The sequence below is a fragment of the Dicentrarchus labrax genome, unplaced genomic scaffold, assembly GCF_905237075.1.
Source record: "Dicentrarchus labrax unplaced genomic scaffold, dlabrax2021, whole genome shotgun sequence".
Taxonomy (NCBI): domain Eukaryota; kingdom Metazoa; phylum Chordata; class Actinopteri; family Moronidae; genus Dicentrarchus; species Dicentrarchus labrax.
Window position 1 is genome coordinate 26,856,723 of NW_026136706.1, and position 22,784 is coordinate 26,879,506.

General features: G+C 41.0%; 1 protein-coding gene across 3 annotated transcripts in view; it reads left to right on the forward strand.

Annotated features, from left to right (window-relative positions):
* The window catches only part of ubxn4 (UBX domain protein 4), a 33,460-nt gene extending 16,823 nt beyond the window's left edge, over positions 1–16,637 (forward strand). For 2 of the 3 annotated variants that reach the window (XM_051403297.1, XM_051403298.1), the window contains exons 9-13: positions 4,702–4,829; positions 8,444–8,546; positions 13,070–13,201; positions 13,294–13,501; positions 15,748–16,637. In XM_051403297.1, coding sequence (XP_051259257.1) covers positions 4,702–4,829; positions 8,444–8,546; positions 13,070–13,201; positions 13,294–13,501; positions 15,748–15,932 — 756 coding nt within the window. In that variant the 3' untranslated portion in view covers positions 15,933–16,637. Of the gene's footprint in view, positions 1–4,701; positions 4,830–8,443; positions 8,547–13,069; positions 13,202–13,289; positions 13,502–15,747 lie in introns of all 3 variants that reach the window. The other variant, XM_051403299.1, reaches the window with a different exon arrangement.
* Positions 16,638–22,784: the final 6,147 nt, after the last annotated feature.

The following is a 22,784-nucleotide window of genomic DNA, read 5'->3' on the forward strand; positions in this document are numbered from 1 at the left end:
ACCCCCAACATGAAAATTTCACTTAAATCAGCTAAAAAACCCCACGCCGTGCTTACTAACTGTTGCAAGTAGGTGGTGCGATCACTATGTCTGAATATTGTCATGTCGAGTTTCATTGAGATTGGATCATGTACGCTGAAGTTGTGAGGACATGTTCAGGGTGGGACTGTATACTGAAGATATGAGTACTATCTGTTTGATGGCCAATGGGTGGAATTTGCCACGTCGTCACGGACACACGTGGTTAAACTTACAGTTACAAATAGCACAACTTTTGATCGCCAATGTGTGTAGATTGCAATGATCAAATTTGAAGTCAATCTGATAAAATCTGTAGGAGGAGTTAATCATAACAGAAGCCCTTAAATGCTGGAAATGGCATAACAGTTTGACATTCGATTCAACCTGGCCAACTTTGAGGGCACGCCACGGACACGCCCTTTAAAGTAGAGTCTCAAATGGCACAACGTTTAATCAGCACCATTTTTTGACTGTACTGACCAATTTTGAAGTACATCGGATAAATTCCTTAGGAGGACTTCGTTCAAATACAACACCAAGAATTACAGAAAATGACCAAAAAAACCAAAATGGCCAACTTTGACGGCACGCCACAGACACGCCCTTCAACGTACATGCACAAATAGCACAACCTTTAATCAAAACCATCTTTTTACTGTACTCACAAATGTTGAAGCATATACGATAAATTCCCTAGGAGGAGTTCGTTCAAATACAAGGCAAAAAGTTTGCTGAAATTGAAAATTGAAATCAAAATGGCCGACTTCCTGTGGGATTTGGGGTATGGGTCCAAGAGGCTTTTTTGTGCGTCCCGGCAATTTAAACGTGCCTACCGAGTTTCGTACATATCTGTGAAACGTGGTGCCGGGGCTGCTTTTTTAAAATCCTGTAGGGGGCGCTACAAACACGACAAACAGGATTTTTGGTATGTGAGCTACAGGCACACCTCTACATGAAATGGGCGTGGTCTATATGGGGAGATTCAGCTCCATTCACCGAACGCGTGGATATAAACGCACTTTTCATGATAGTAGCGCCACCTAGTGGTCAACCCAAAATTGACGCATAGAATATCGAATTTTTGGCCAAGCTTGACATGTGTGCCGCGTGTCATGAGTTTGACAGCACGGGTAAGCCTCCAAATATGTGTTTCTAGGGTCATAAAAATAATAATAATAATTCCTACAGGAATAATAGGGTCTTGCACTTTCAGTGCTCGATCCCTAATAATAATAATTCCTAGAAGAACAAAAGGGTCCTTGCACTTTTGAGTGCTCGGTCCCTAATTAAAGCTGCAAGCAGCGATGGATGGGACCTCGCACTCCACGCAACTCGGGGCATGCTGCGGCCGCGTCACGTGCCATCGTAACACGTGCGGACCACGACATGAAAATCTGATGTAAATCAGCTCAAAATCGCCACGCAGCACTTACTTCCTGTTGCCACTAGGTGGCGCTATCACTATGTGTTCAGGGCGGGACTCTTATCAGACATGTGAAGTTTGGAGCCGATTGGACAATGTACACTCAAGTTATAGCAACTTTGTGTGTTCTGGCGGTACATCAAAGTTTGACGCCACACCACGGACACGCCCTGTAACAAAAACTCACCACAATCAAGAAATATCATCAAGAACATGTTTTCCATTTTCTGAATGGATTTCAGCTTGATCTGATCATCCTACTAGGAGTAGAACATGGAAGTATAAAAAAAAATGACATTTCCTTTCACCACTAGGTGGCGCTCTGACTTTTACTGAATATTATCACATAGACGTGTTCAGGGCGGGACTCTTATCAGACATGTGAAGATTGGAGCCGATTGGACTATGTACACTCAAGTTATAGTAACTTTGTGTGTTCTGGCGGTACACAAAAGTTTGACGCCACGCTACAGACACGCCCCCTCACCGCAGTCATCAAATATAATCAGCAATGTGTTTTACATTTTATAAGTAAATTTCAGCTGGGTCTGATCATCCTGCTAGGAGTAGAACGTGAAAGTATAAAACGTGATACTTCCTGTTGCCACTAGGTGGCGCTCTGACTATTACTGAATATTATCACATAGACGTGTTCAGGGCGGGACTCTTATCAAACATGTGAAGTTTCGTTGCAGTCGGATCATGTACGCAGAAGTTATGATGAACCCCTCTTTCATGGCGAAGGTTTGAAATTGGATGCCACGGGACGCCACGGAATGTTGGACGAAAAAAACTGACTGCACTGACCAGTTTTTAAGTAGATCCAATAGAACCTGTAGGAGGAGTTAGTTAAAATAGAAGCCCTGAAATGCCAAAAATGACATCACAGTATGACATTCATTCAAAATGGCCAACTTTGACGGCACGCCACGGACACGCCCTTCAACGTACAGTCATAAATAGCACAACTTGTAATCAGCAACATTATTCAAGAGTACTGTCAAGTTTTGAAGCAGATCTGATAAATTCCCTTGGAGTTTGTTTGTTCAAATACAAGACCACGGACTTCAAAATGGCCAAATTTGACGGCACGCCACGGACACGCCCTTCAACGTACAGTCAGAAAATGAACAGCGTTCATTCAGAATCATGTTTTGACTGCACTGACCAATTTTGAAGTAGATCCAATAAAACCTGTAGGAGGAGTTAGTAAAAATAGAAGCCCTGAAATGCCAAAAATGTCATCACAGTGTGACATTCGTTTAAAATGGCCAACTTTGACGGCACGCCACAGACACGCCCTTCAACGTACAGTGAAAAAATGAACAGCGTTCATTCAGCACCATTTTGTGACTGTACTGACCAATTTTGAAGCAGATCCCAGAAATTCCCTAGGACTACTTCGTTCAAATGCAAGGCGAAAATTCACCAAAAATGACCACGGACTTAAAAATGGCCAACTTTGACGGCACACCACGGACACGCCCTTCAACGTACAGTTACAAATTGAATAGCGTTCATTCAGCACCATGTTTTGACTGTACTGACCAATTTTGAAGTAGATCCGATAAATTCCCTAGGAGGAGTTCGTTCAAATACAAGCCCAAAAAGTCAAAATGACCACAAAATGATGCAAATTAAAAATTGAAATTGCAGACTTCCTGTGGGTTTTGGGGCATGGGTCCAAGAGGCTTTTCTGCTTCTTTTATCATGATACACATGCTTAGCAATTTTCAATTTACATGTGGGCCTTACGTGTCTTGGGGGCTGATTCTGGGGGGCGTGGCTTAGACGTTTGGCGGCGCCTGTGCACGGGGACAATGTCATATTAGTATTTTTGCTACGTTTGAATTTTGTGCAAATTTTCATGCCATTTTGAGCATGTTGCGGGGGCCAAATATGCGGTTGAAGTCCCAGAGGTATAATAATAATTCCTAGAGGAACAATAGGGTCCTTGCACTTGTTAGCGCTCGGTCCCTAATAATTCCTAGAAGAACAAAAGGGTCCTTGCACTTTTTAGTGCTCGGTCCCTAATTATACTCTTTAATCAATGTACCAAAAATGTATTCAAACAATTTATACACTCTTTTTAGTGCAAATGTAATAAGATGCAACACAGCTCGCCATACCTGTCTCGCGTTGACTGACTCGCTTGTGTTGTTCGTTGTGTGTCAGACTATGCGTGCTTTCGAACACCCGCCCAACTCGACCTCTGATTGGCTTACCATGAAATATTACTCAACCTCAGCCAATCGTCAGCATTTATGCGCTTGTCTCGTGCACTGCCCACTCACCAAGGAAGAACAGTAAAAAAAAGTCTTTGCCTCTCAGCTCAGAGATCTAGTTGGTCTGATGAAAAAAACTGCTTCAATTATAGTTATGCGCCGCATTTTTTGGCAGTAACGGTATCGGCGTTACTAAGATGGGAAGAGTAATCAATTAGATTAATTGTTACTGAAAAAAGTAACGCCGTTATTTATAACGCTGTTATTCCCATCACTGGTAATAATAATGTAATAATAATATCATTTTGTTATGTTCATACACTGATGTCAGTGGCTGCCATGTAAGGTGCCAACTGCTCACCGGAACAGAAACTAATCATTCATACACACTCATACACCGATGCACAGCATCGGGAGCAAGAGGACATGCAGCAAGAAGAGCTGGGGATCGAACCACCAACTTTCCGATGAGTGGATGACCCGCTCTACCTCTGAGCCACAGCCACCCATGTTTTGTCTTGTACAGTATGTTTGTCATGTTTGGTATCTTAATTTCGGGGGAGATCTGCTGTAAAGACATATGTCTTGACCTGTCCTGCTACCAGTCTTGAAAAAGTGTTTTTCTGCAAAGTGATCTGAGTATGACATGAGCCTGTTGTAGGATGGAGTTGCTGTTGTAGAGACATGAATTTGAACATGAGCTATTAATAATTTTTCATCCTGCCTTTATTATCTATAGTCTTGTCTGCAACCAGCTATTTGAAACCCAGCTTTTATTTGACAATTCACAATGTTCTCAGCAAAGCGAGGTATCAAAAATATAGTTGGAAATATAGTGTCGGTTCTAAATGTCAGACATTATTAAATGATGCATGGCTCAACACAAAACATACTTATGATTTCAACCTCTTCTTAGACATGCCTGAATAGATTCACGTGAGATTACCAGCTTGAACTTTTTACCTGTATGAAACAATGCAGACATATCATACATATTAACATTGTTACACCTTTGTCTGCTCTGTCCTGCAGGACCGAGCTGACAGAGCAGCCCGCTATGCCAAAACCCAGGAGGAAGAGAAGGCTGCCAAGCAGGCCCTACTGCACGCCAGACAGGCAGAGCAGGAGGTCAGGAAGGAGGCATTACTCAGGGAGAGGAGGTAAAAGGTTAATGCCAATCAAGAAGTGCTATGACAAATTGAAGTGTGTGCAAAATAATGCTATAAAAAAACACCATAGACAATTTGACATATCAAGAAAACTGTAACTAGAGAACGCTAAACACATCTGCTCACTGATGTTTTGCTGATGAAATCAGTGTTTCCTCTATGTTGATTTTGGAGCGGCGGCCAGCCACTGTTAAATTTCTGCCACCACGGTATCCGAAATGGGGCAGACGCACAATGTAGTCACGGTTGCCTTTTAAATGATCCTGCCGACATAATGCACCCCCATTGGCTGCCGCTCACATTGCAATTTAACAACAAGTAGAACTATTCAGAGGTTATTAGGGCTTTCCAGTTTAACTCCACATACTGTTGAGTTGATGTAGCTTATTGTCAAAACGTTCGCTTTCTTCCAAGTCGACTATTAAACTAACAGCTCTACCAAAAACGTTCAACTTATCAGTTCTCAGCTCAACGTCCTGATATCAAACACCTGGAAACATTAAAAAGGTATATATATTTGTTTGTGTTGCAGCAAAGTGTCAGTTCTGTTTCATACGTAAAACATTTGCAGACCGGGGGGGGGGTTTGAAAGGCCTGCCCCCACTGCTAAAAAAAAATCCTAGAGGAAACACTGGAAATATTTACAAATTAAATACTGAAACAATTAAAATTAGTCTAAATAAAAAATACTGAAGGTAATATACAATTATGTTAAAATCTGAGAAGGTCTGAACCATAAAAGACCATATAACTATGATTAAAGAAAAAATGAATGAAATGGGCGGCTCGTCCACTAATCGGAGGTTGTCGGTTCCCGGTTCCCAGCTCCTCCCACTGCACGTTGAAGTATCCTTGAGCAAGATACTGAACCCCAAATTGCTCCCAATGCTGTGTCATCGGTGTATGAATGGGCATGAATGAGTTAGTTTCTGTTTGATGGACTTTGCTATGTGAATGTGTGTGAAAGGGCAAATGTCACATGTAGTGTAAAAGCACTTTGAGTGGGCGAAAAGACGCTATAAAAGTACAGGTCCATTCACCATTTAAGGATGCTTTAACCTGTAACCTGTTAAATCAAACAAAAAAAACCAAACAATGTATATACAGTTATTTATATACATATACATGTAAACACATTTCTGCATGTCTAAATTATCTAAAACCGTAGATCTGGATTGGCAACTATATAATTTGGCAGTATGTTTAACATACAATTAAACAATAAGACCAGACTAGCTATAAACAATGTCTTTTTCCACAAATCAATATCATGATTTGCACTAACAAATGATGGGGCATGTGTAATTGTCAGCCACAGCCTGAAGTAGTGAGTTGAATAATAAATTGGATGCGAGATGCTCGCTTATACAAAGTATCAGGCAGTTCTAGGGCTGTCCCCGACAAATATTTCCCTAGTCGACTAGTAGTTCAAGCAAATATTTGACTACCGTATTTTCCGCACTATAAGGCGCACTTAAAAGCCTTTAATTTTCTCAAAAAACGACAGTGCGCCTTATAATCCGGAGCGCCTTATATATGGATTAATTCTGGTTGTTATGGCTACCGTAGTCAGGAGCGTTGTGGAGTAATACACGTGCTTCACCATAATATTACAGTGTGTGTGTATAAAGACCCCAAAATGGCACCTGTCAAGAGACACGCTTACGACGCGGACTTCAAACTCAAGGCTATCAGTCACGCGTAGAACATGGGAATAGAGCAACTGCGAGAGAATTCAACATTAATGAATCAATGGTACGGAACAACTGAACAAGGTTGGGAGTTATTGTGAATACGCTCATTAACATTTGAACAATGTTGAGAGTTATTGTGAACGTATTTAATAAAGTTTGACTGACTGACTTATCTGACTGTTTTGTTTCGCTTAATGCGCCTTATAGTCCGGTGCGCTTTATATATGAAAAAAGTTCGAAAATAGACCATTCATAATCAAGTGCGCCCTAAAGTGCGGAAAATACGGTAGTCGTTGAAAGCTGATATGATATTAATTTAATTATTGAAATATATATATTTTAATCATTGTGGCCTTTTACATGATAACGGAAAAAGTGGTAATGATTCTGAATGTGTCAGAACAACCAAGCGAGAGACTGTCGGAGTGAGAGAGAGGGAGACTGAACATTTATCTGCAGACAATCAGAATCGCATCAGTAATAATGCCTAATATTGCCATACTGGAAGCTTCTTGCTTGTCTTGTCCCTACCTGTTTGTCATCATCATTATTAATATGGTCGATTTGTATTCAAATAATATTAATAATGCTGATATTGAGTTTTGTGAGCTGTTTGTGACTCCAGAGAACACACACTGGTATACGTGTGTATAATGTATTTATTTATTTACCAGGGAAAATTCAATTCTTTTTTTTTTTTTTTTCAATTCTTTTTTCAGCGCCAATTCATAACAGAAGTTATCTCAGGACACTTTTCAAATAGAGCAGGTCTAGACCGAACTCTTTAAAACATTAATTACAGAGACCCAACAGTACCACCATGAGCAAGCACTTGGCGACAAGGGCAAGGAAAAACTGCCTGTTAAAAGGCAGAAACCTAGTACAGATCCTTCGGCTCTAGGTGGGTGGTCGTCTGTCTCGACCAGTTGGGGTGAGAGAGAGAGAGAGAGAGAGAGAGAGAGACAGACAGACAGAGAGAGAGACAGACAGAGAGAGAGACAGACAGACAGAGAGAAGACAGACAGACAGAGACAGAGACAGACGGACGGAGACAGAGACAGACAGACGGACGGAGACAGAGAGAGATGCACAGCAACAACAGTATTGGCAATGGCAGTCTAGCAGGACCATGGCAGGAGGCTCCACCAGGATCGATAAGAACCTGCGAGACGAGAAAGCACAAGAACTCCGGGGAAGAAGTGAAGTGCATAATGTGCATTAATTCGACCCAAAAGCCTATCTATCTATCTAATCAACATTGTAGTTGACATTACGCTTAAATGTAAATATGCTACAAAACAGTACAATACATAAATGCATAACAAAAGTGACAGAAATATAAAAATTAGATCAAGTAAGTGGTCAGGTTACTCAAGACTGCAAGTTTGGTTTACCTAGAGTCATGTCTTAAGTTCTTTAAAAGTTATTCATTATTTATATCAAGTATTACAAATAATTAGTGCACTAGTGTATCTTAGTGCAGTAGGTGGACTATTCCAGAAGTGTAGCAATTTGATTTCCTCATTCTGAAGTTTAAATTAAGTTGTGTAAGTATGTAACATAGTCAAACATACAACAAAATTAACAAAATTGAAAAAATTTAATAGAGCCATCATTCATGTGATCCGGTACAACAGAGCTTTTCCTGCTTAAGCAACTCAAAATATATGCTGTAAAAAAAGGTCTTTCCACACAGTTTTTGTGCAAGTCTGTATATTGTTGTTTAGGAAGCCTTCTAAACTGTTGTAGTAACTAATTTAGTAGTAATGTTGTTAATGTCTTTAACAGTATATAAAAACTTACTCTAACCCTAACGTGTGTGTGTGTGTGTGTGTGTGTGTGTGTGTGTGTGTGTGTGTGTGTGTGTGTGTGTGTGTGTGTGTGTGTGTGTGTGTGTGTGTGTGTGTTCAGTACCATAGCAAGGATACAGTTCCGCCTCCCAGACGGCTCATCCTTCACCAACCAGTTCACCTCACAGAGCAGACTGCAGGAGGCTCGGAATTTTGCTGCTCAGGTCTGTCTGATTAATGCACTCCCATGCTCTTATAGTTAATGTTAGACTTTTTTCCTCAGGATTTGAAAACCATAACATCAAGCAATGGACCACTCTTTTCTCTTGAAAGAAGCTAGATTTTTAAACACGTTACAGGAGACAATTATTCATAATGCCATTTTCTGATTAAATCAGTCAGACGATACTTTTTAAAAGTACACTACCTTAGGCGACGGTTAGCTGAGACAGTAGAGCTGGCGACCCATGTACCAAGGCTGAGTCCTTGCTGCAGCGGCCCAGGGTTTCGAATCTGACCTGCGGCCCTTTGCTGCGTGTGATCCCCAGTCTCTCTACCCCCCCTTTCCTTTCTATCTTCAGCTGTACCTATCAAATGAAGGCAATAACAAGGCAAAAAAAAAAGAAAAGTACACTACCTTTGAGGTGATCCCAAGATTCCAGTATGTTCTCTTACCAATATAATGATCCCTGGAAAGTAAAGTACTAAAACTCAGGAAAGGTCCTTGTAGTGACACAAACTGAATCCACACCATAAATGAAATAACCACACCAAATAAAATATGAGCATAAACCAAACTATGCATTATTTAATACCTTTACTAGTGGAGTGGAGACAAACAATATTCATGGACAGTTTTTTTTTATCCACAGTTGCAGGAATGTGAGATGAGCACTTCTCTAAATAAGTAGTGATTATCTTAGTACCATGACCCAAGAGTGGCTTAACTGAAATATATTTACTCTACACTCTCCTGGTAAATGGGTGAAACACTGTTAAAAAGGCACAGTGTGGATGGTGTGGAACTGCCTGCAAGGATTACATTGTAGCCTGTTTAGCCTGTTTCACAGCTGTAGAGCTGTCACTTAATATTGGACCAAATTCAAAACACAAAACTAAAAAATACTGAAGTTACCCTTTAATTTCAAGCAAACATCATCAGATCCAGGAATGAAGTACTTAATGTGAAATGAGATGCTTAAATGAAGTCATGGTGACAGCAGAAAGTGAATTTTAACTAGGTGAAATGTGAACAATGTAATTCACCAATCACCAAATTTAAGGTAATGTTAGTTTCTGCTGCCAAAATGGAGAGGAGACATGCTATCAAGGGAGCTAATTAACGGTCTGTAAACATTTTTCTGATAAAAGACAACTGGGGGTTTGGTTTTTATTTCCAGTTATCATCACAAAGTCTCCTTTTGTTATTTTGAACTAGTGTTGAAATAAGAGTGTAAAAACCATCAACAGTGTCAGGAATCCTATTAGGAATCAATAAATATTTATGCATTTAAAATGCAGCTTTTGGTAAACTGTCCCTCCTATTTGTTAGAATCTCTGTTTTAAAATCAGAGTGACAAAGTGATTATGGTAAATGGATGGTAAATGGACCTGTACTTGTATAGCGCCTTTCTCGTCTTCCAACCACTCAAAGCACTTTTACACTGCGTGCCACATTCACCCTTTCACACACATTGACTCAGTGATGGGAAAGTCCATCAAACAGAAACTAATGCATTCATACACATTCACACACTGATGCACGGCATTGGGAGCAATTTGGGGTTCAGCATCTTGCTCAAGGATATTCAACATGTGGCGGGAGGAGCCGGGGATCGAACCAACAACCTTCCGATTAATGGACGACCCGCTCTGCCTCCGAGCCACAGCCGCCCCTATATACATATTTATTTTAAAAAAAGTATCTATTGCTCTGTATTTCTCAGCACATTTGTCCCAGTTAGATAGATAGATAGATAGATAGATAGATAGATAGATAGATAGATAGATAGATAGATAGATAGATAGATAGCAGGGGCGGTCCTAGACCATTTGATGTCCTAGACCATTTGGTGCCCTAAGCAAGCTTTACTGATAGTGCCCCATCCCCATGAGAAAAGAATTCATGTCCAAAGAATTGCACATTTATTTAAACAATGATAATACAAACAGTATAACAATATGTGCGAAAGAATAAACGTGTTCAATAATAAATATACAAAAAATAAACTTTTAAACATATTTTTAACAGTAGTGCAACGTCTGAGAACAAAAAGTGCACACTAAAGAATCAAAACAAAAAATTAAACTAACAAAACGTGTGCAAAATTAGACACTGTAAAATGTGATTCATATAACCTATTAATCAAAATATAATATACAAAATAAAGCTGCAAGCAGCGTTGAGCGGGACCTCGCACTCCACGCAACTCGGGGCATGCTGCGGCCGAAGTTATGCGTGCTGTTTTATGGCGAATCCGCTGAATTCGACAAGTCGTCACCGGCACGGTCATTTCACGTAACTCAGCTCAAAATCGCCCCGCAGCGCTTACTTCCTATTGCCAGTAGGTGGCGCTGTCACTATGTCTGAATATTGTCATGTAGACGTGTTCAGGGTGGGACTGTTATCAAACACGTGAAGTTTCATTGAGATTGGATCATGTACGCTGAAGTTATGAGGACGTGTTCAGGGTGGGACTGTACACTGAAGATATGAGTACTATCTGTTTGATGGCCAATCGGTGGAATTCGACACGTCGTCACGGGCACACGGTTAAACATACAGTCACAAATAGCACAAGTTTTGATAACCAATGTGTGTAGATTGAAGTGATCGAATTTGAAGTCAATCTGATAAAATCTGTAGGAGGAGTTAGTTAAAACAGAAGCCCTTAAGAAATAGACAGTGATCGGGCCTTGGCCCCCCTTTTTTTTTTTTTTTTAAAAAATAAAAATTTTTTTTTTTATTTTTTTTTTTTTTTTTTTTTATTTTTTTTAATTTTTTTTTAAATTTTTTTTTTTTTTTTTTTTAATTCCAACACAAAAAATGCTGAAAATCATGCCAAAGAAATGGCATCACAGTTTGACATTTGATTCAACCTGGCCAACTTTGAGGGCACGCCATGGACACGCCCTTTAATGTACATGCACAAATAGCACAACTTTTAATCAGCACCATTTTTTGACTGTACTTACCAATTTTGAAGCAGATCCGATAAATTCCCTAGGAGGAGTTCGTTCAAATACAACGCGAAAAGTCACAGAAAATTATCAAAAAAATCAAAATGGCTGACTTTGATGCCACGCCACGGACACGCCCTTTAATGTACATGCACAAATAGCACAACTTTTTATCAGCACAATTTTTTGACTGTACTGACCAATTTTGAAGTAGATCGGATAAATTCCCTAGGAGGAGTTCGTTCAAATACAAGGCGAAAAATTCACCGAAAATGCGCACGGAATTCACTATGGCCAACTTTGAGGGCACGCCACGGACACGCCCTTCAACGTACATGCACAAATAGCACAACTTTTAATCAGCACCATTTTTTGACTGTACTCACAAATATTGAAGCAGATCCGATAAAATCCCTAGGAGGAGTTTGTTCAAATACAACGCGAAAAATCACAGAAAATTATCAAAAAAATCAAAATGGCTGACTTTGATGCCACGCCATGGACACGCCCTTTAATGTACATGCACAAATAGCACAACTTTTTATCAGCACCATTTTTTGACTGTACTGACCAATTTTGAAGTAGATCCGATAAATTCCCTAGGAGGAGTTCGTTCAAATACAAGGCGAAAAATTCACAGAAAATGCGCAAGGAATTCACTACGGCCAACTTTGAAGGCACGCCACGGACACGCCCTTCAACGTACATGCACAAATAGCACAACTTTTAATCAGAACCATCTTTTGAGTTTCGTACATATCGGTGAAATGTGGCGCCGGGGCTTTGATACCTTTTTTGTGTATGTACGACAAAAGCTGCGGGAGGAGTAGCACGCCGAAAAAACGTACGGAAGAATAATAATAAGTTTAACTAGAAAATTCCTAAAGAAATTTTGATTGTGCCTTGCTCTGGCCCATATGTTAATACCATGTCTTGCTCTCTAGCACGCTAGCGCTAGCATATTAATACCATGTCATTCTCTTTAGCTAGAGCTATACATATGTATGTATGTATGTATGTATATATATATATATATATATATATATATATATATATAAAAAAAAAAAAAAAAAAAGAACTGTTAGAACTGTTAGGTTAGGTTTGTCAGTTAGGTTCTGTAGGAAACTCTGTCTCTCAATCTCCCACGCCTCTCTCTCTCTATTTTCTCTAAACCCAAATGGTTGAGGCAACCAGATGGACCCACTTAGAGCTGGGGTCTAGGGTTTTCTACCTCAAGTATATCCAGTGATGTGATTGGTCAGTAGTTGGGCCGTTGATCCTCAGCAACAAAGATTATTGTGTACACTGGTTAAAAGTGAGCCTGCTTCATAATATATCCTGATAAAAACCCCAAATATAGCTGGATAACCCATTACCTCACTTTGTGATATAGGACCCTAGTGTTGTAGAATCTCAGGAGTCTCTGGACTAAACTGTGACTTCTCAGTGATTCCCCGTCAGACACTGACATCTCTGAATAATGTGATTGTACCGTATGCTTTACAACATAGCATTGTTAATCCCTTGATGCAGAATCAGAAAATGTTTTGTCCTGGTCCTGTCTCAGGAAGTGGGAAACCGCTACGGTAACTTCTCCCTGGCCACTATGTTCCCTCGGCGGGAGTTTACCAGTGAAGACCTGGACAAGACTCTGCTGGAGCTGGAACTGGCTCCAAGTGCTTCCATCGTGGTTCTGCCGGTGAGTGAGGAAATTATATGTATGTCCTAAAATGTTAAACCATCCCTCATACATGCCTCTTGTGTCAACATTATTTCACTCTCAACAGTCAGGCAGACCAGCTAATGCCGTGGTCCAGTCCTCTGGTGGCAGTATCTGGGCAGTTTTGGGTACACTACTCTACCCTTTGCTGGCTGTGTGGAGATTCCTCAGCTCGTTCTTGTTTGCAACTCCACCCCCTCCTGGAGCAGCATCTAGAGGCCCCGCCCACCAGTCCAACTCTTACACCAACTCAGCGTCAGCCTCCGACAAAGCAAAGAGGTGGGCAGCAGAGTTAATTATAGTCTTTTATTGATGGCCAATATGGCCATACATTTTCCAGAATTCTGGCCACATAAAACATCCAATATGTTTAAATACTAGGTTAAAGAGGTACTCCATCCTAAAACTTGTTTCTTGAGCTATAAACTGTATTATATGACTGTACTGTGTTGAAACATATAACCCTAACCTAACCCACCAAACTGCAATCTTTACCATGATCCCTTGACACACACATATATTGGACAGTTAGCCTCTCTGAGCCGTTAGCTTAGCTACAACACAGCAGCTAGCTTAGCCACAACCCAAGTACCACACAGGAACTTTTACAAACAGTTGTAAATGTGCTTTTACTGAGTGATAAGGGTCTAGCGTTGTGTCTGTGTTACGAGGGCAGACACAGAGAGTCTGACAGCAGCTGCTCTGTGTGCTCTGGATCGACTCTTCAGCTGACAGTACTGGAAACATGGCTTTACCTACTGCCCCACCGGGACAACATGGCTTTTCACAAACCTTCTTACAGTCTTTAAAACTGGGGTGTTTCATCTGTTTACGCTTAAAGTCAGTGAAATGTTGTTTTAATGAAGACTTGGGCAGATATAGATGTTAATTGGAAACGGAGTGAGTAGCAAACTATTGTTACAATTCTGTGGATTTGCTAGAAAATGTGAGCACCGTAGGATTTACATGTGATTTATTTAGTTTTTTTGTTTGTTTGGAATGTGAAATATCTAGAAATGTAGTTTTGTTATAAAGTAGTGCTCACTTTAATCAATCAAGACCCTAGACCTAGGAATGCATGAGAATTATTGGGATGGATAAATTATCGGCTGATAATGGAAAATTTATATTGTTATAAATTATCGGGATAATTAAATTACAGCCGATTATTGGTTGATATTAATATTAATAATAATTTATTTAGAATTCTTATGCAAGATGATTGAAAGGCTTTATAGCCATGAAACTCAATGTTTGCAAAGTTTTTTAAATGAACTTCACTATATAAAAAAAGAACATGTGAAGAGTCAGACTAGACCAGAGCTATGAAATATTAAATCATCTATTTTTGTGTCTTAGCCTTTCCTACCCTTATTTGTGTACAAACTAAAGGTTATGAACTTTTTTTTAAAAATAAAAAAATGGGAAATTATCGTGTTATCATATCAGTCATCATATTCGCTGGGGGAAAAAAATCAATATTGTGCATTCCTATCTAGATCATACGAATCAATGTTACCAATTACGAGATATAAACGTATTTGTTGTTCCCCCTAGTGGCAGAATATCCTGCTGCTCATCCAGCAGGACCTAACATCCAAGTCATGTCCACCAAGTTTGGTTACAACAGCCGATTTTGGTTTATGACTGTTAATGTAAATTTTGTGAGAGCACCCCAGGAGCTTCATGGACTTGACAGCAGTTTTATACTTTTGGAGTACAATCTAGACCAGGGGTCGGCAATAAGCTTGCCATCAGGCCAATTTCTTTCTGGGCCATTTTTGGTGGGCCAGAACATAAGCAAAAGGTCATTTAAGAAATTAATTGATGGGGCGCCCGGTTAGCTCACCTGGTAGAGCTGGCGACCATGTACCGAGTCCTTGCTGCCCAGGGTTCGAATCCGACCTGCAGGTGTGTCATCCCCTCTCTCTACCCCCCTTCCTTCCTGTCTATCTTCAGCTGTCACTATCAGTTGAAAAAAAAAAAACATTTACACATTTCCTGATGTGTAAGCCACAGACTCTTGAATGAACTTCAGAACTTTTCAAAGTAAAAAAGAAAAAAGACAATAAAGCGTTGCTGCAAAAAATTCTCACACTTTCATTTTGTCATAAATCACTAAAGAGGAAGTGATTATGAGGTTAACTTGCTGTCATGATTGATATCTATTTCAGCAACAGCGGGCCAGACATTATTGCTGGCTGGTCAGTTTTGGCCCATTGGCCGCCTGTTGCCGACCACTGGTCTAGACCTACTCTATTAAAAACGTTTTCGGAGATAACTTGTTATGAATTGCAGCTATACAAATAAAATTATATTGAATAGGCTAAGATAATTTTTTTGATGAATTATGAACACATTTAATGCCTTTGTCTGTATGATGCGCTCAGTTAGGTGACTTTGACGCTGCAGTACATATGCTACTGCATACTACATTTGTATGCTACTAGTTTATGGGATTAATTCTCAGTAGTATATATTGTAATTCACTCACTGTGTCCTGCTATTTTCCTGTGTTTGTTCAGAGAAATTGCTCTTGAGAAGCGCCCCAAGGACTTCAAGAAAGATGGTAAAATCTGCAGGCTCAGGACTCAGGAGGACAGCGAAGACGACAACAACACCTGGAACGGGAACTCCACCCAGCAGATGTAGCTCAGTGATAGCAGCACTCCCTTCTTCTTGCTCTCCTGGTGTGATTAGTTCAGACTGACCAGTTCAAGGTTTCTGCTGCACTTTGGGATGATCCTTCTGTTTTCTTTTTCTCTTACTGTGTTCAAGGCCTACAGTATGCCCCTGCACCTCGCTTACATGGGTAGATTCAATTCTAATCAACCTTCGGGCTTAAGCTGAGTGTTTTTGTGTTGATGACTGATGATGATTTTGTCTCAATTCTGGGCTCACATTACAGCAGGTTTAAGATCCTAACAGATTGCAAAAGTTTACACCAGCATCCTCTCTTTTGTTTGTAGCTCATTGTTGAACATTCTCAAATCCATCAGACAGGTTTAAAATGACCTGAGTGCCTCTGATTATGTGTGGCACCAAAGTATTCAAAAAGAGCAAATAGAGAGTCAACAGCCTGAAGATGTAATCTGAGCTCAGCTTTACATTATGTTGTGGAGTCACTGCATTTTGGAAAGGTTTAACTTTGAAAAGTGAATGAGAGCTAATGACTCGTCTGGATTGTTACCCAACAGTGGAATTAAGATGTTTTTGTTTTAGATGTATAAAATATTTCATCAAACAGCTTTCAGCCACTGGCAAGAGGACATACGTCTGTAGCTGTTGGACTTCTCCCAAGGTGTTCCCACACACACACCTTGGTAGTATGTATTTCTACTAGTTGACAGTGGGTGACTACTGTAGTGCTCCTCATCCAAAAATGAAAATTAAAGCAGTCTGTTTTTCAAAAATAGATTGAATTGTGTCTTGGTCTTGTGTTAAGTCTTACCCAGGATTCCCACAGTCATGAAATTCCTGGACAATTTATTAAATTGAAACTTTTCCAGTCCTGGACATGGTTTGGAATTAACAAAGTCCTACAAGGACTTCAAAAGTCTTTTTGACACATTAAAATATTGCAGTTCAGAGGCTACGCCCTGTTTAAAAATGTGTTTCTTTTTCTGTATGCTGGACAGATTTGTTTACCCTCGCTTAAAAGGAATGATCATGTCAAGGCAGCATATGAGCATGTTGCATCAGCAAATTTGTCCAAATGGTAAATCGTAAATGGACCTGTACTTGTATAGCGCCTTTCTAGTCTTCCGACCACTCAAAGCGCTTTTACACTACGTGCCACATTCACCCTTTCACACACATTCACACAGCGATGGCAAAGCCCATCGAACAGAAACTAATGCATTCATACACATTCACACACCGATGCAGAGCATCGGGGGCAATTGGCTTCCAATTAGGGGACGACCTGCTCTGCCTCCATGCCGTAGCCGCCCAAATCATCACTACAAGATTTTTTTTTGTTTTGTTTTTTGGCCTTTTCATGGCTTTATTGGATAGGACAGCTGAAGATCGACAGGAAAGGTGGGTAGAGAGAGAGGGGATGACACACAGCAAAGGGCCGCAGGCCGGATTGAACCCGCAACTCCGTATATGGGTCGCCAGCTCTACCAACTTAGCTAACCGGGTGCCCCGCAAGATAGTTTAAACATGTTCTAGTCAGCTGCTTTGCCTGCAGGAATATTATGCACGGTTATGATTCTTTAGTCCATACTTTTATGTCCTTTGTCTGTGCTTTTTTATATATGGGCAACACATATACGCAATTATGATCTGCAGAGCCCAATGGGGGTAATAGTAAAAAGTTTGTGAGGGTATTTTATAAGGGAAACGTGGTTAAAATCGCCCATAAAGTCCCAATAAGTCCCTTTAGACCCTCCAACTGATCCAAAATGCTGCAGTTTGAGTGCTGACAGGAACCAGCAAAAGAAATTATATTTTTTTTGTGTTCGCTTCTCTGCACTGGCTCCCTGTAAAATTCAGAAGATAATTTAAAATCCTCCTCCTCTCTACAAAGTTCTTCATGGTCAGGCACCTTCATATCTTAAAGCTGCTTCCTATAGTCTCAGGTGCCAGCAAAGGCTGGGAACTGTTTGTATGTCTCTTTGTTTTGGCATACTGTGCTCTGTAGCACCTACCAGAGAGTAGGAGTTGGAAGGTTGTGTCCAGGGTGAGATGGATCTGCAGTGATGTTACCTGCCGTTTCCTGACTCTGGGCAGGTAAAGGTCCTGAATGGATGGCAGGTTGGCACCAATGATCATCTCTGCAGTCCTGACTGTCCTGACTGTTCCTGTTTGGTGGCTGATCCAAACCAGACAGTAATGGCTAGGTAAGCGCTAGCCTTAATGGATATTGTTTAATTGTATTGTGCTCTTAAAGGAGTGCTAATTTTATTTGCTTAGCCAATTGCTAGCTTGGTTATTGGACAGCTCATAGCAGAGTCAAGTATTAAAGGTGCATTGCTCTTGTTTTGTGTTGACACCATTCAGCTTTAAAGTGGTTGTAGATTTTAATGATTTGTAGCTCAACTGCAGTGTTTGAGGTTTTGTTTATTAAAATGTACATGATAAATAAATTACTATTGATAATCTAATTCAAATATTAAAATATTAAAATTATGTCTGGAAACAGTTAGAAACAATGTTACATATAAAGAGTGATGAGAAATAATTTGTCGATGTTATAATACCAATTGTTTAGGAACATAGGAATTCATGAAAAAGATTTGGTGGTGCTTAAAAATACCATGTTAATGAGGTCTCATGTTAGAAATAAGAACAGAACAGAATAACTTAATACTCTGCACTACTTGTGTAGGTTGTTTTTTTTTTAGCTACCAGAAAGAATGTAGAGGATCCAATGATGGCAAGCCCAGCCCAGAGTGAGTGTGGAGTGTCGGGGACGCGGTGAGGCCTGCAGCATGACCACTTGCAGAGGACATCGGAGTTGTTTGCCCATTCGGGATCAGATTAGAATACATACATAAACACTATTAACTCTACCTGGGTAGTGCCAGACTCAGTACACACAAATACAAGGATCAGGAACTGAACTTTGAACTCTGAACTCAATATGACACTCCTTAAAGGAGCAAAGGACTTTTTTATATTATAATAATAATATTTTTTATATTATTATTGAAAGGGCTCTATTTTATATTTTTATTTTCACTCCATGTAAATTGCTGTTGATATTGCTGGGTTGCCTGAGGCAATACTGTCAACTGTTTAATCTGTATACTAACTTGTCCTGAGTTATTAAAGGCAAACCACACCACTGACCTAGGTAGATGCTAGTTGCTCTACTACTTTTGTCATTGGCTTAGCACTAGGGGGCACTACATTACTGCTGTCTCTCTGTCTTGCTCTCTACTTAAATCATCTCTCATCTTAAATCATTCTGTAACTTATAATTTTTAGGGCTCCACGCAATGGTCAGATGTACACTAAGGTAGCGGTCATGGAATTCAAACTTTGTTGTGGTAATTTCACCAAGCAGCAGTTCTGTACCACCAGGCAGTTTTTTTTTTTTTTGCTTCTGTGGGGATGAATTTGTGATGGCACAATGCAACTCAAGAGCATGTAAGTAAAATTATCTTCTTAAGAGATGTCTACATGTCTAAGAATTTGTTCGCTGAAAAAGATGAATGTTAGTTTTCCTTAACTTTACCAAATTAGGTTATTTTCCAGAATGTTAACCAGGGAGTTGTCTTTGTCTAGAATTGTGTATGTAGTGTTGAACATTAGCTTGCTAACATTAACGTAACTTGAGGTTGCCAAAATGTTCAATTCAATTTTATTTGTATAGCGCCAATTCATAACAGAAGTTATCTCAGGACACTCTTCAAATAGAGCAGGTCTAGACCAAACTTGTTATAGCATTTACAGAGACCCAACAGTACCACCATGAGCAAGCACTTGGCGACAAGGGCAAGGAAAAACTGCCTGTTAAAAGGCAGAAACCTAGGACAGACCCTTCGGCTCAAGGTGGGTGGTCTTCTGCCTAGACCAGTTGGGGTGAGAGAGAGAGAGAGAGAGAGAGAGAGAGAGAGAGAGAGAGTGTTCCAAGAGTTCCAAGAGAGAAGGCTGCATGAAAAATGTGCTCCTGAATTCATCTCAAACATGGACCTACAGTGGGACATTTTGCAAAAACAACATAACATTTTCTTCAAAAAGGAAGGTAAATACTTTATCAGCAAAATAGACGAAAGAAAATACCATTTTTGGATATATTTTTTAAATGAAAACAACCAGCTGACTGTCAAAAGCTAACGTAGCTTGCAACTGTGTATCAACTGCTGTAAGCTACCACCTGCCACAGTGTAGAACATTTCTAAGGAAGAACCAGACTAAATAAGATAACAGAAGAGGTGTTTTATGAAGAGGAGGAGAAGAAAAGAACAAACCAAAAATCATAACATTAATAACTGTGTTTAAAGGCTAAAAAAGCTAGCAACAGTAAAGAGTTAGCCCACTAGTAAACAAACAAAGTGGTCGCCATGGAAACAGCCAAGCAGAGAACAGAGAGCAGGGAGGTTAAATACCCTGCTCTCTGTAAGAGTGCAGCAGCCAGGGAGAAGTTTAAGGAAAAGACACTTCAGGAGAACAAAGAAGTCTTGTTCACAGACTATGCACTACACAAAGAAGGGAGGAAGAAGAACAACCTCATAGAACTATGCAAGAAATATCCTTACATCTCCAGTGAGGGCATTGGTTCGGGAGGCCGATTGAAGATTTGTAAGGATAAACACATGAACAAGGATGACCCCCTAATCACCATCACCTACTACACAAAGGGAAAGGTGATGGTCCAAGGGGGCGAAGCAAACTTGAAATCCTTTGAAGTTTTCTCCCTGATCAAAGCTGAGGTGGACACCATGAGGTGCCAGTGATGATGCCCAACAGAGAACCCCACCACCTTGTCCATCTCTGCCCCTCCCACACCTGCCGGCTCCACAAACCAGCTGAAGGAGAGTATGGCCCTGCTGGAGCTGGACTTTGCTGAATTCAAAGAGCTGACCCAGGCCAGGCTGTCTGCCCCCCTAGACAACATTGTGCAGCAGCTCAAGAGAGACAACCAGGCCTCGACATCTGAGCTAAGAGGAAGTGTAGAGGCACTAAAACAGGAGAACAGTGTGCTCCGGGCTCAGTTAGCCAAAGTGAAGGAGGACGCTGAGAACAGAGAAAGGAACTTCACCAGGCAAGTCCGACACCTGACAGACCAACTCCCAACAGTCCCCACAAAGACAACTACAGAGACAGAGACACAGACTCTCCCTGCTAGTCTTTCAAACCCCTGCCTTGTCTCTGTCCCACCATCTCTGCTCTGCACCCTACCAACACCCACACAGCCAGCTCCCAACAGCCAACTCTGTCCATCCCAGCTGCCCTCCACTCAGCCTGAAGAACAAGCCCCACAAGTGGTCCTGCTGACTGACTCAAACGGGAAATTCCTGGACACCAACAAGCTTTTTCCTTCTAAGAAAGTGCTGTCTAAACGTTGCAGCACCACAGGCCAGGCAAGTAAGCTGTTGAGAAAGGAGACCCTCGGGAGCCCTCAATGCCTGGTGATCCACACAGGAACAAACGACCTGCACAACCTCCGAAGGGACACTGCTGAGGCAGTGAGGAAGATGGCGGAGCAGGCCACCAAGGAATTCCCTAACACCCACATCGTGATCTCCACCCTGCTGCCTAGGACAGACACCCCTCCTCACGTCATCCATGACATCAATATGGAGATCAGAAGAGGTTGTGCCACCTTACCCAACGTCCACCTGGCCCTCCATCCAACCATTGGCACCTGGGACCTCTACGATGGACTCCATCTACACAGAGAGAAGGTGAATATCTTTGCAAAGACCCTCAAAGCCCTTCCACCCTCTCTTCTACCATAAGCTTCAGAGACCATCACAGACCTCCTACCCCCATCACCAGCCCCGGATCATCTCCCCTGCTGTGAGGAAACACACCAGCTCAGCCCGGACCCTACACTACCCACACGCCCACCAGCTCACCACTGTTTAACAGAACCAGCTGAGGCCACTTTCCCCCTCCTCAGTCCCTGCCCAACAACCTCTTATACAGCATCGGCAGCAGAGCCATGGAGCAGCACATCCCCCTCCCCACCCACAGCAGCAGAGCTATGCTGCAGCTGTAGCCTGGCCTGCTGTCACAGCCCCTCCCCCTGCTACCTGTGAGCTGAGAGACATCAGGGAGATGCTGCCACAATTTTGGTGTGGTATAAAGGAGATCTTTGCAATAAGATCTCACCAGTAAAACAGGGTAAATCGCACATTTGGTTGAGGTTAGATCAAACCCTAGGCATAACCGATAGGGATCTATACCTCTGTGCAATTTACATACCCCCAGTGGATTCTCCTTAAATTCAGAAATCGCCTATTTCCAGGCCCAGGGAAATGTACTTATAACTGGAGATCTAAATGGATGTACAGAATTGACCAGGCAACACCATTGGTCAGGCCCGTTACCACAAACATACCCCAGAACGCCAATATTAAATCAAGTGGCAGGGAAGTGCATGTGGCGGCCGTACAAAGGGTAGAGGGGACCGGGCAAAGCGAGTAGTGGACAGCAAACGAGGACCCAATACAATCAACGTAGACACAATCCAGACCAACAAATAATGTTTCTTAAATGTCAAAATAGGACAAAAGGGACCAGTATGCTATAAATTAAATCCTAACAGAGCCCCAGACAGGGAGACAAATCATAAAGCTACGTCAAATACAATCAATAACCATCAAAGCCCACCAGAGGTAAACAAGGCCATGAGGATATCAATATGATATTTCAAAGGCAGCTATGGACCCAAAACAAAACAGAGACCTTAAAACAAAACCAAATGTTGATCAAAACAAAAAAAAAACAAAACAAACAACCAACCACCACCCATAACAAAATTTAAATACATATAAATACACAATAGATCAAAAAACAAATATACCCAATGAAACAAGATGGACCATAACCAAATCAATGAGTACATTAAACTACAAAGACATACCAATCAATCAAATTAATC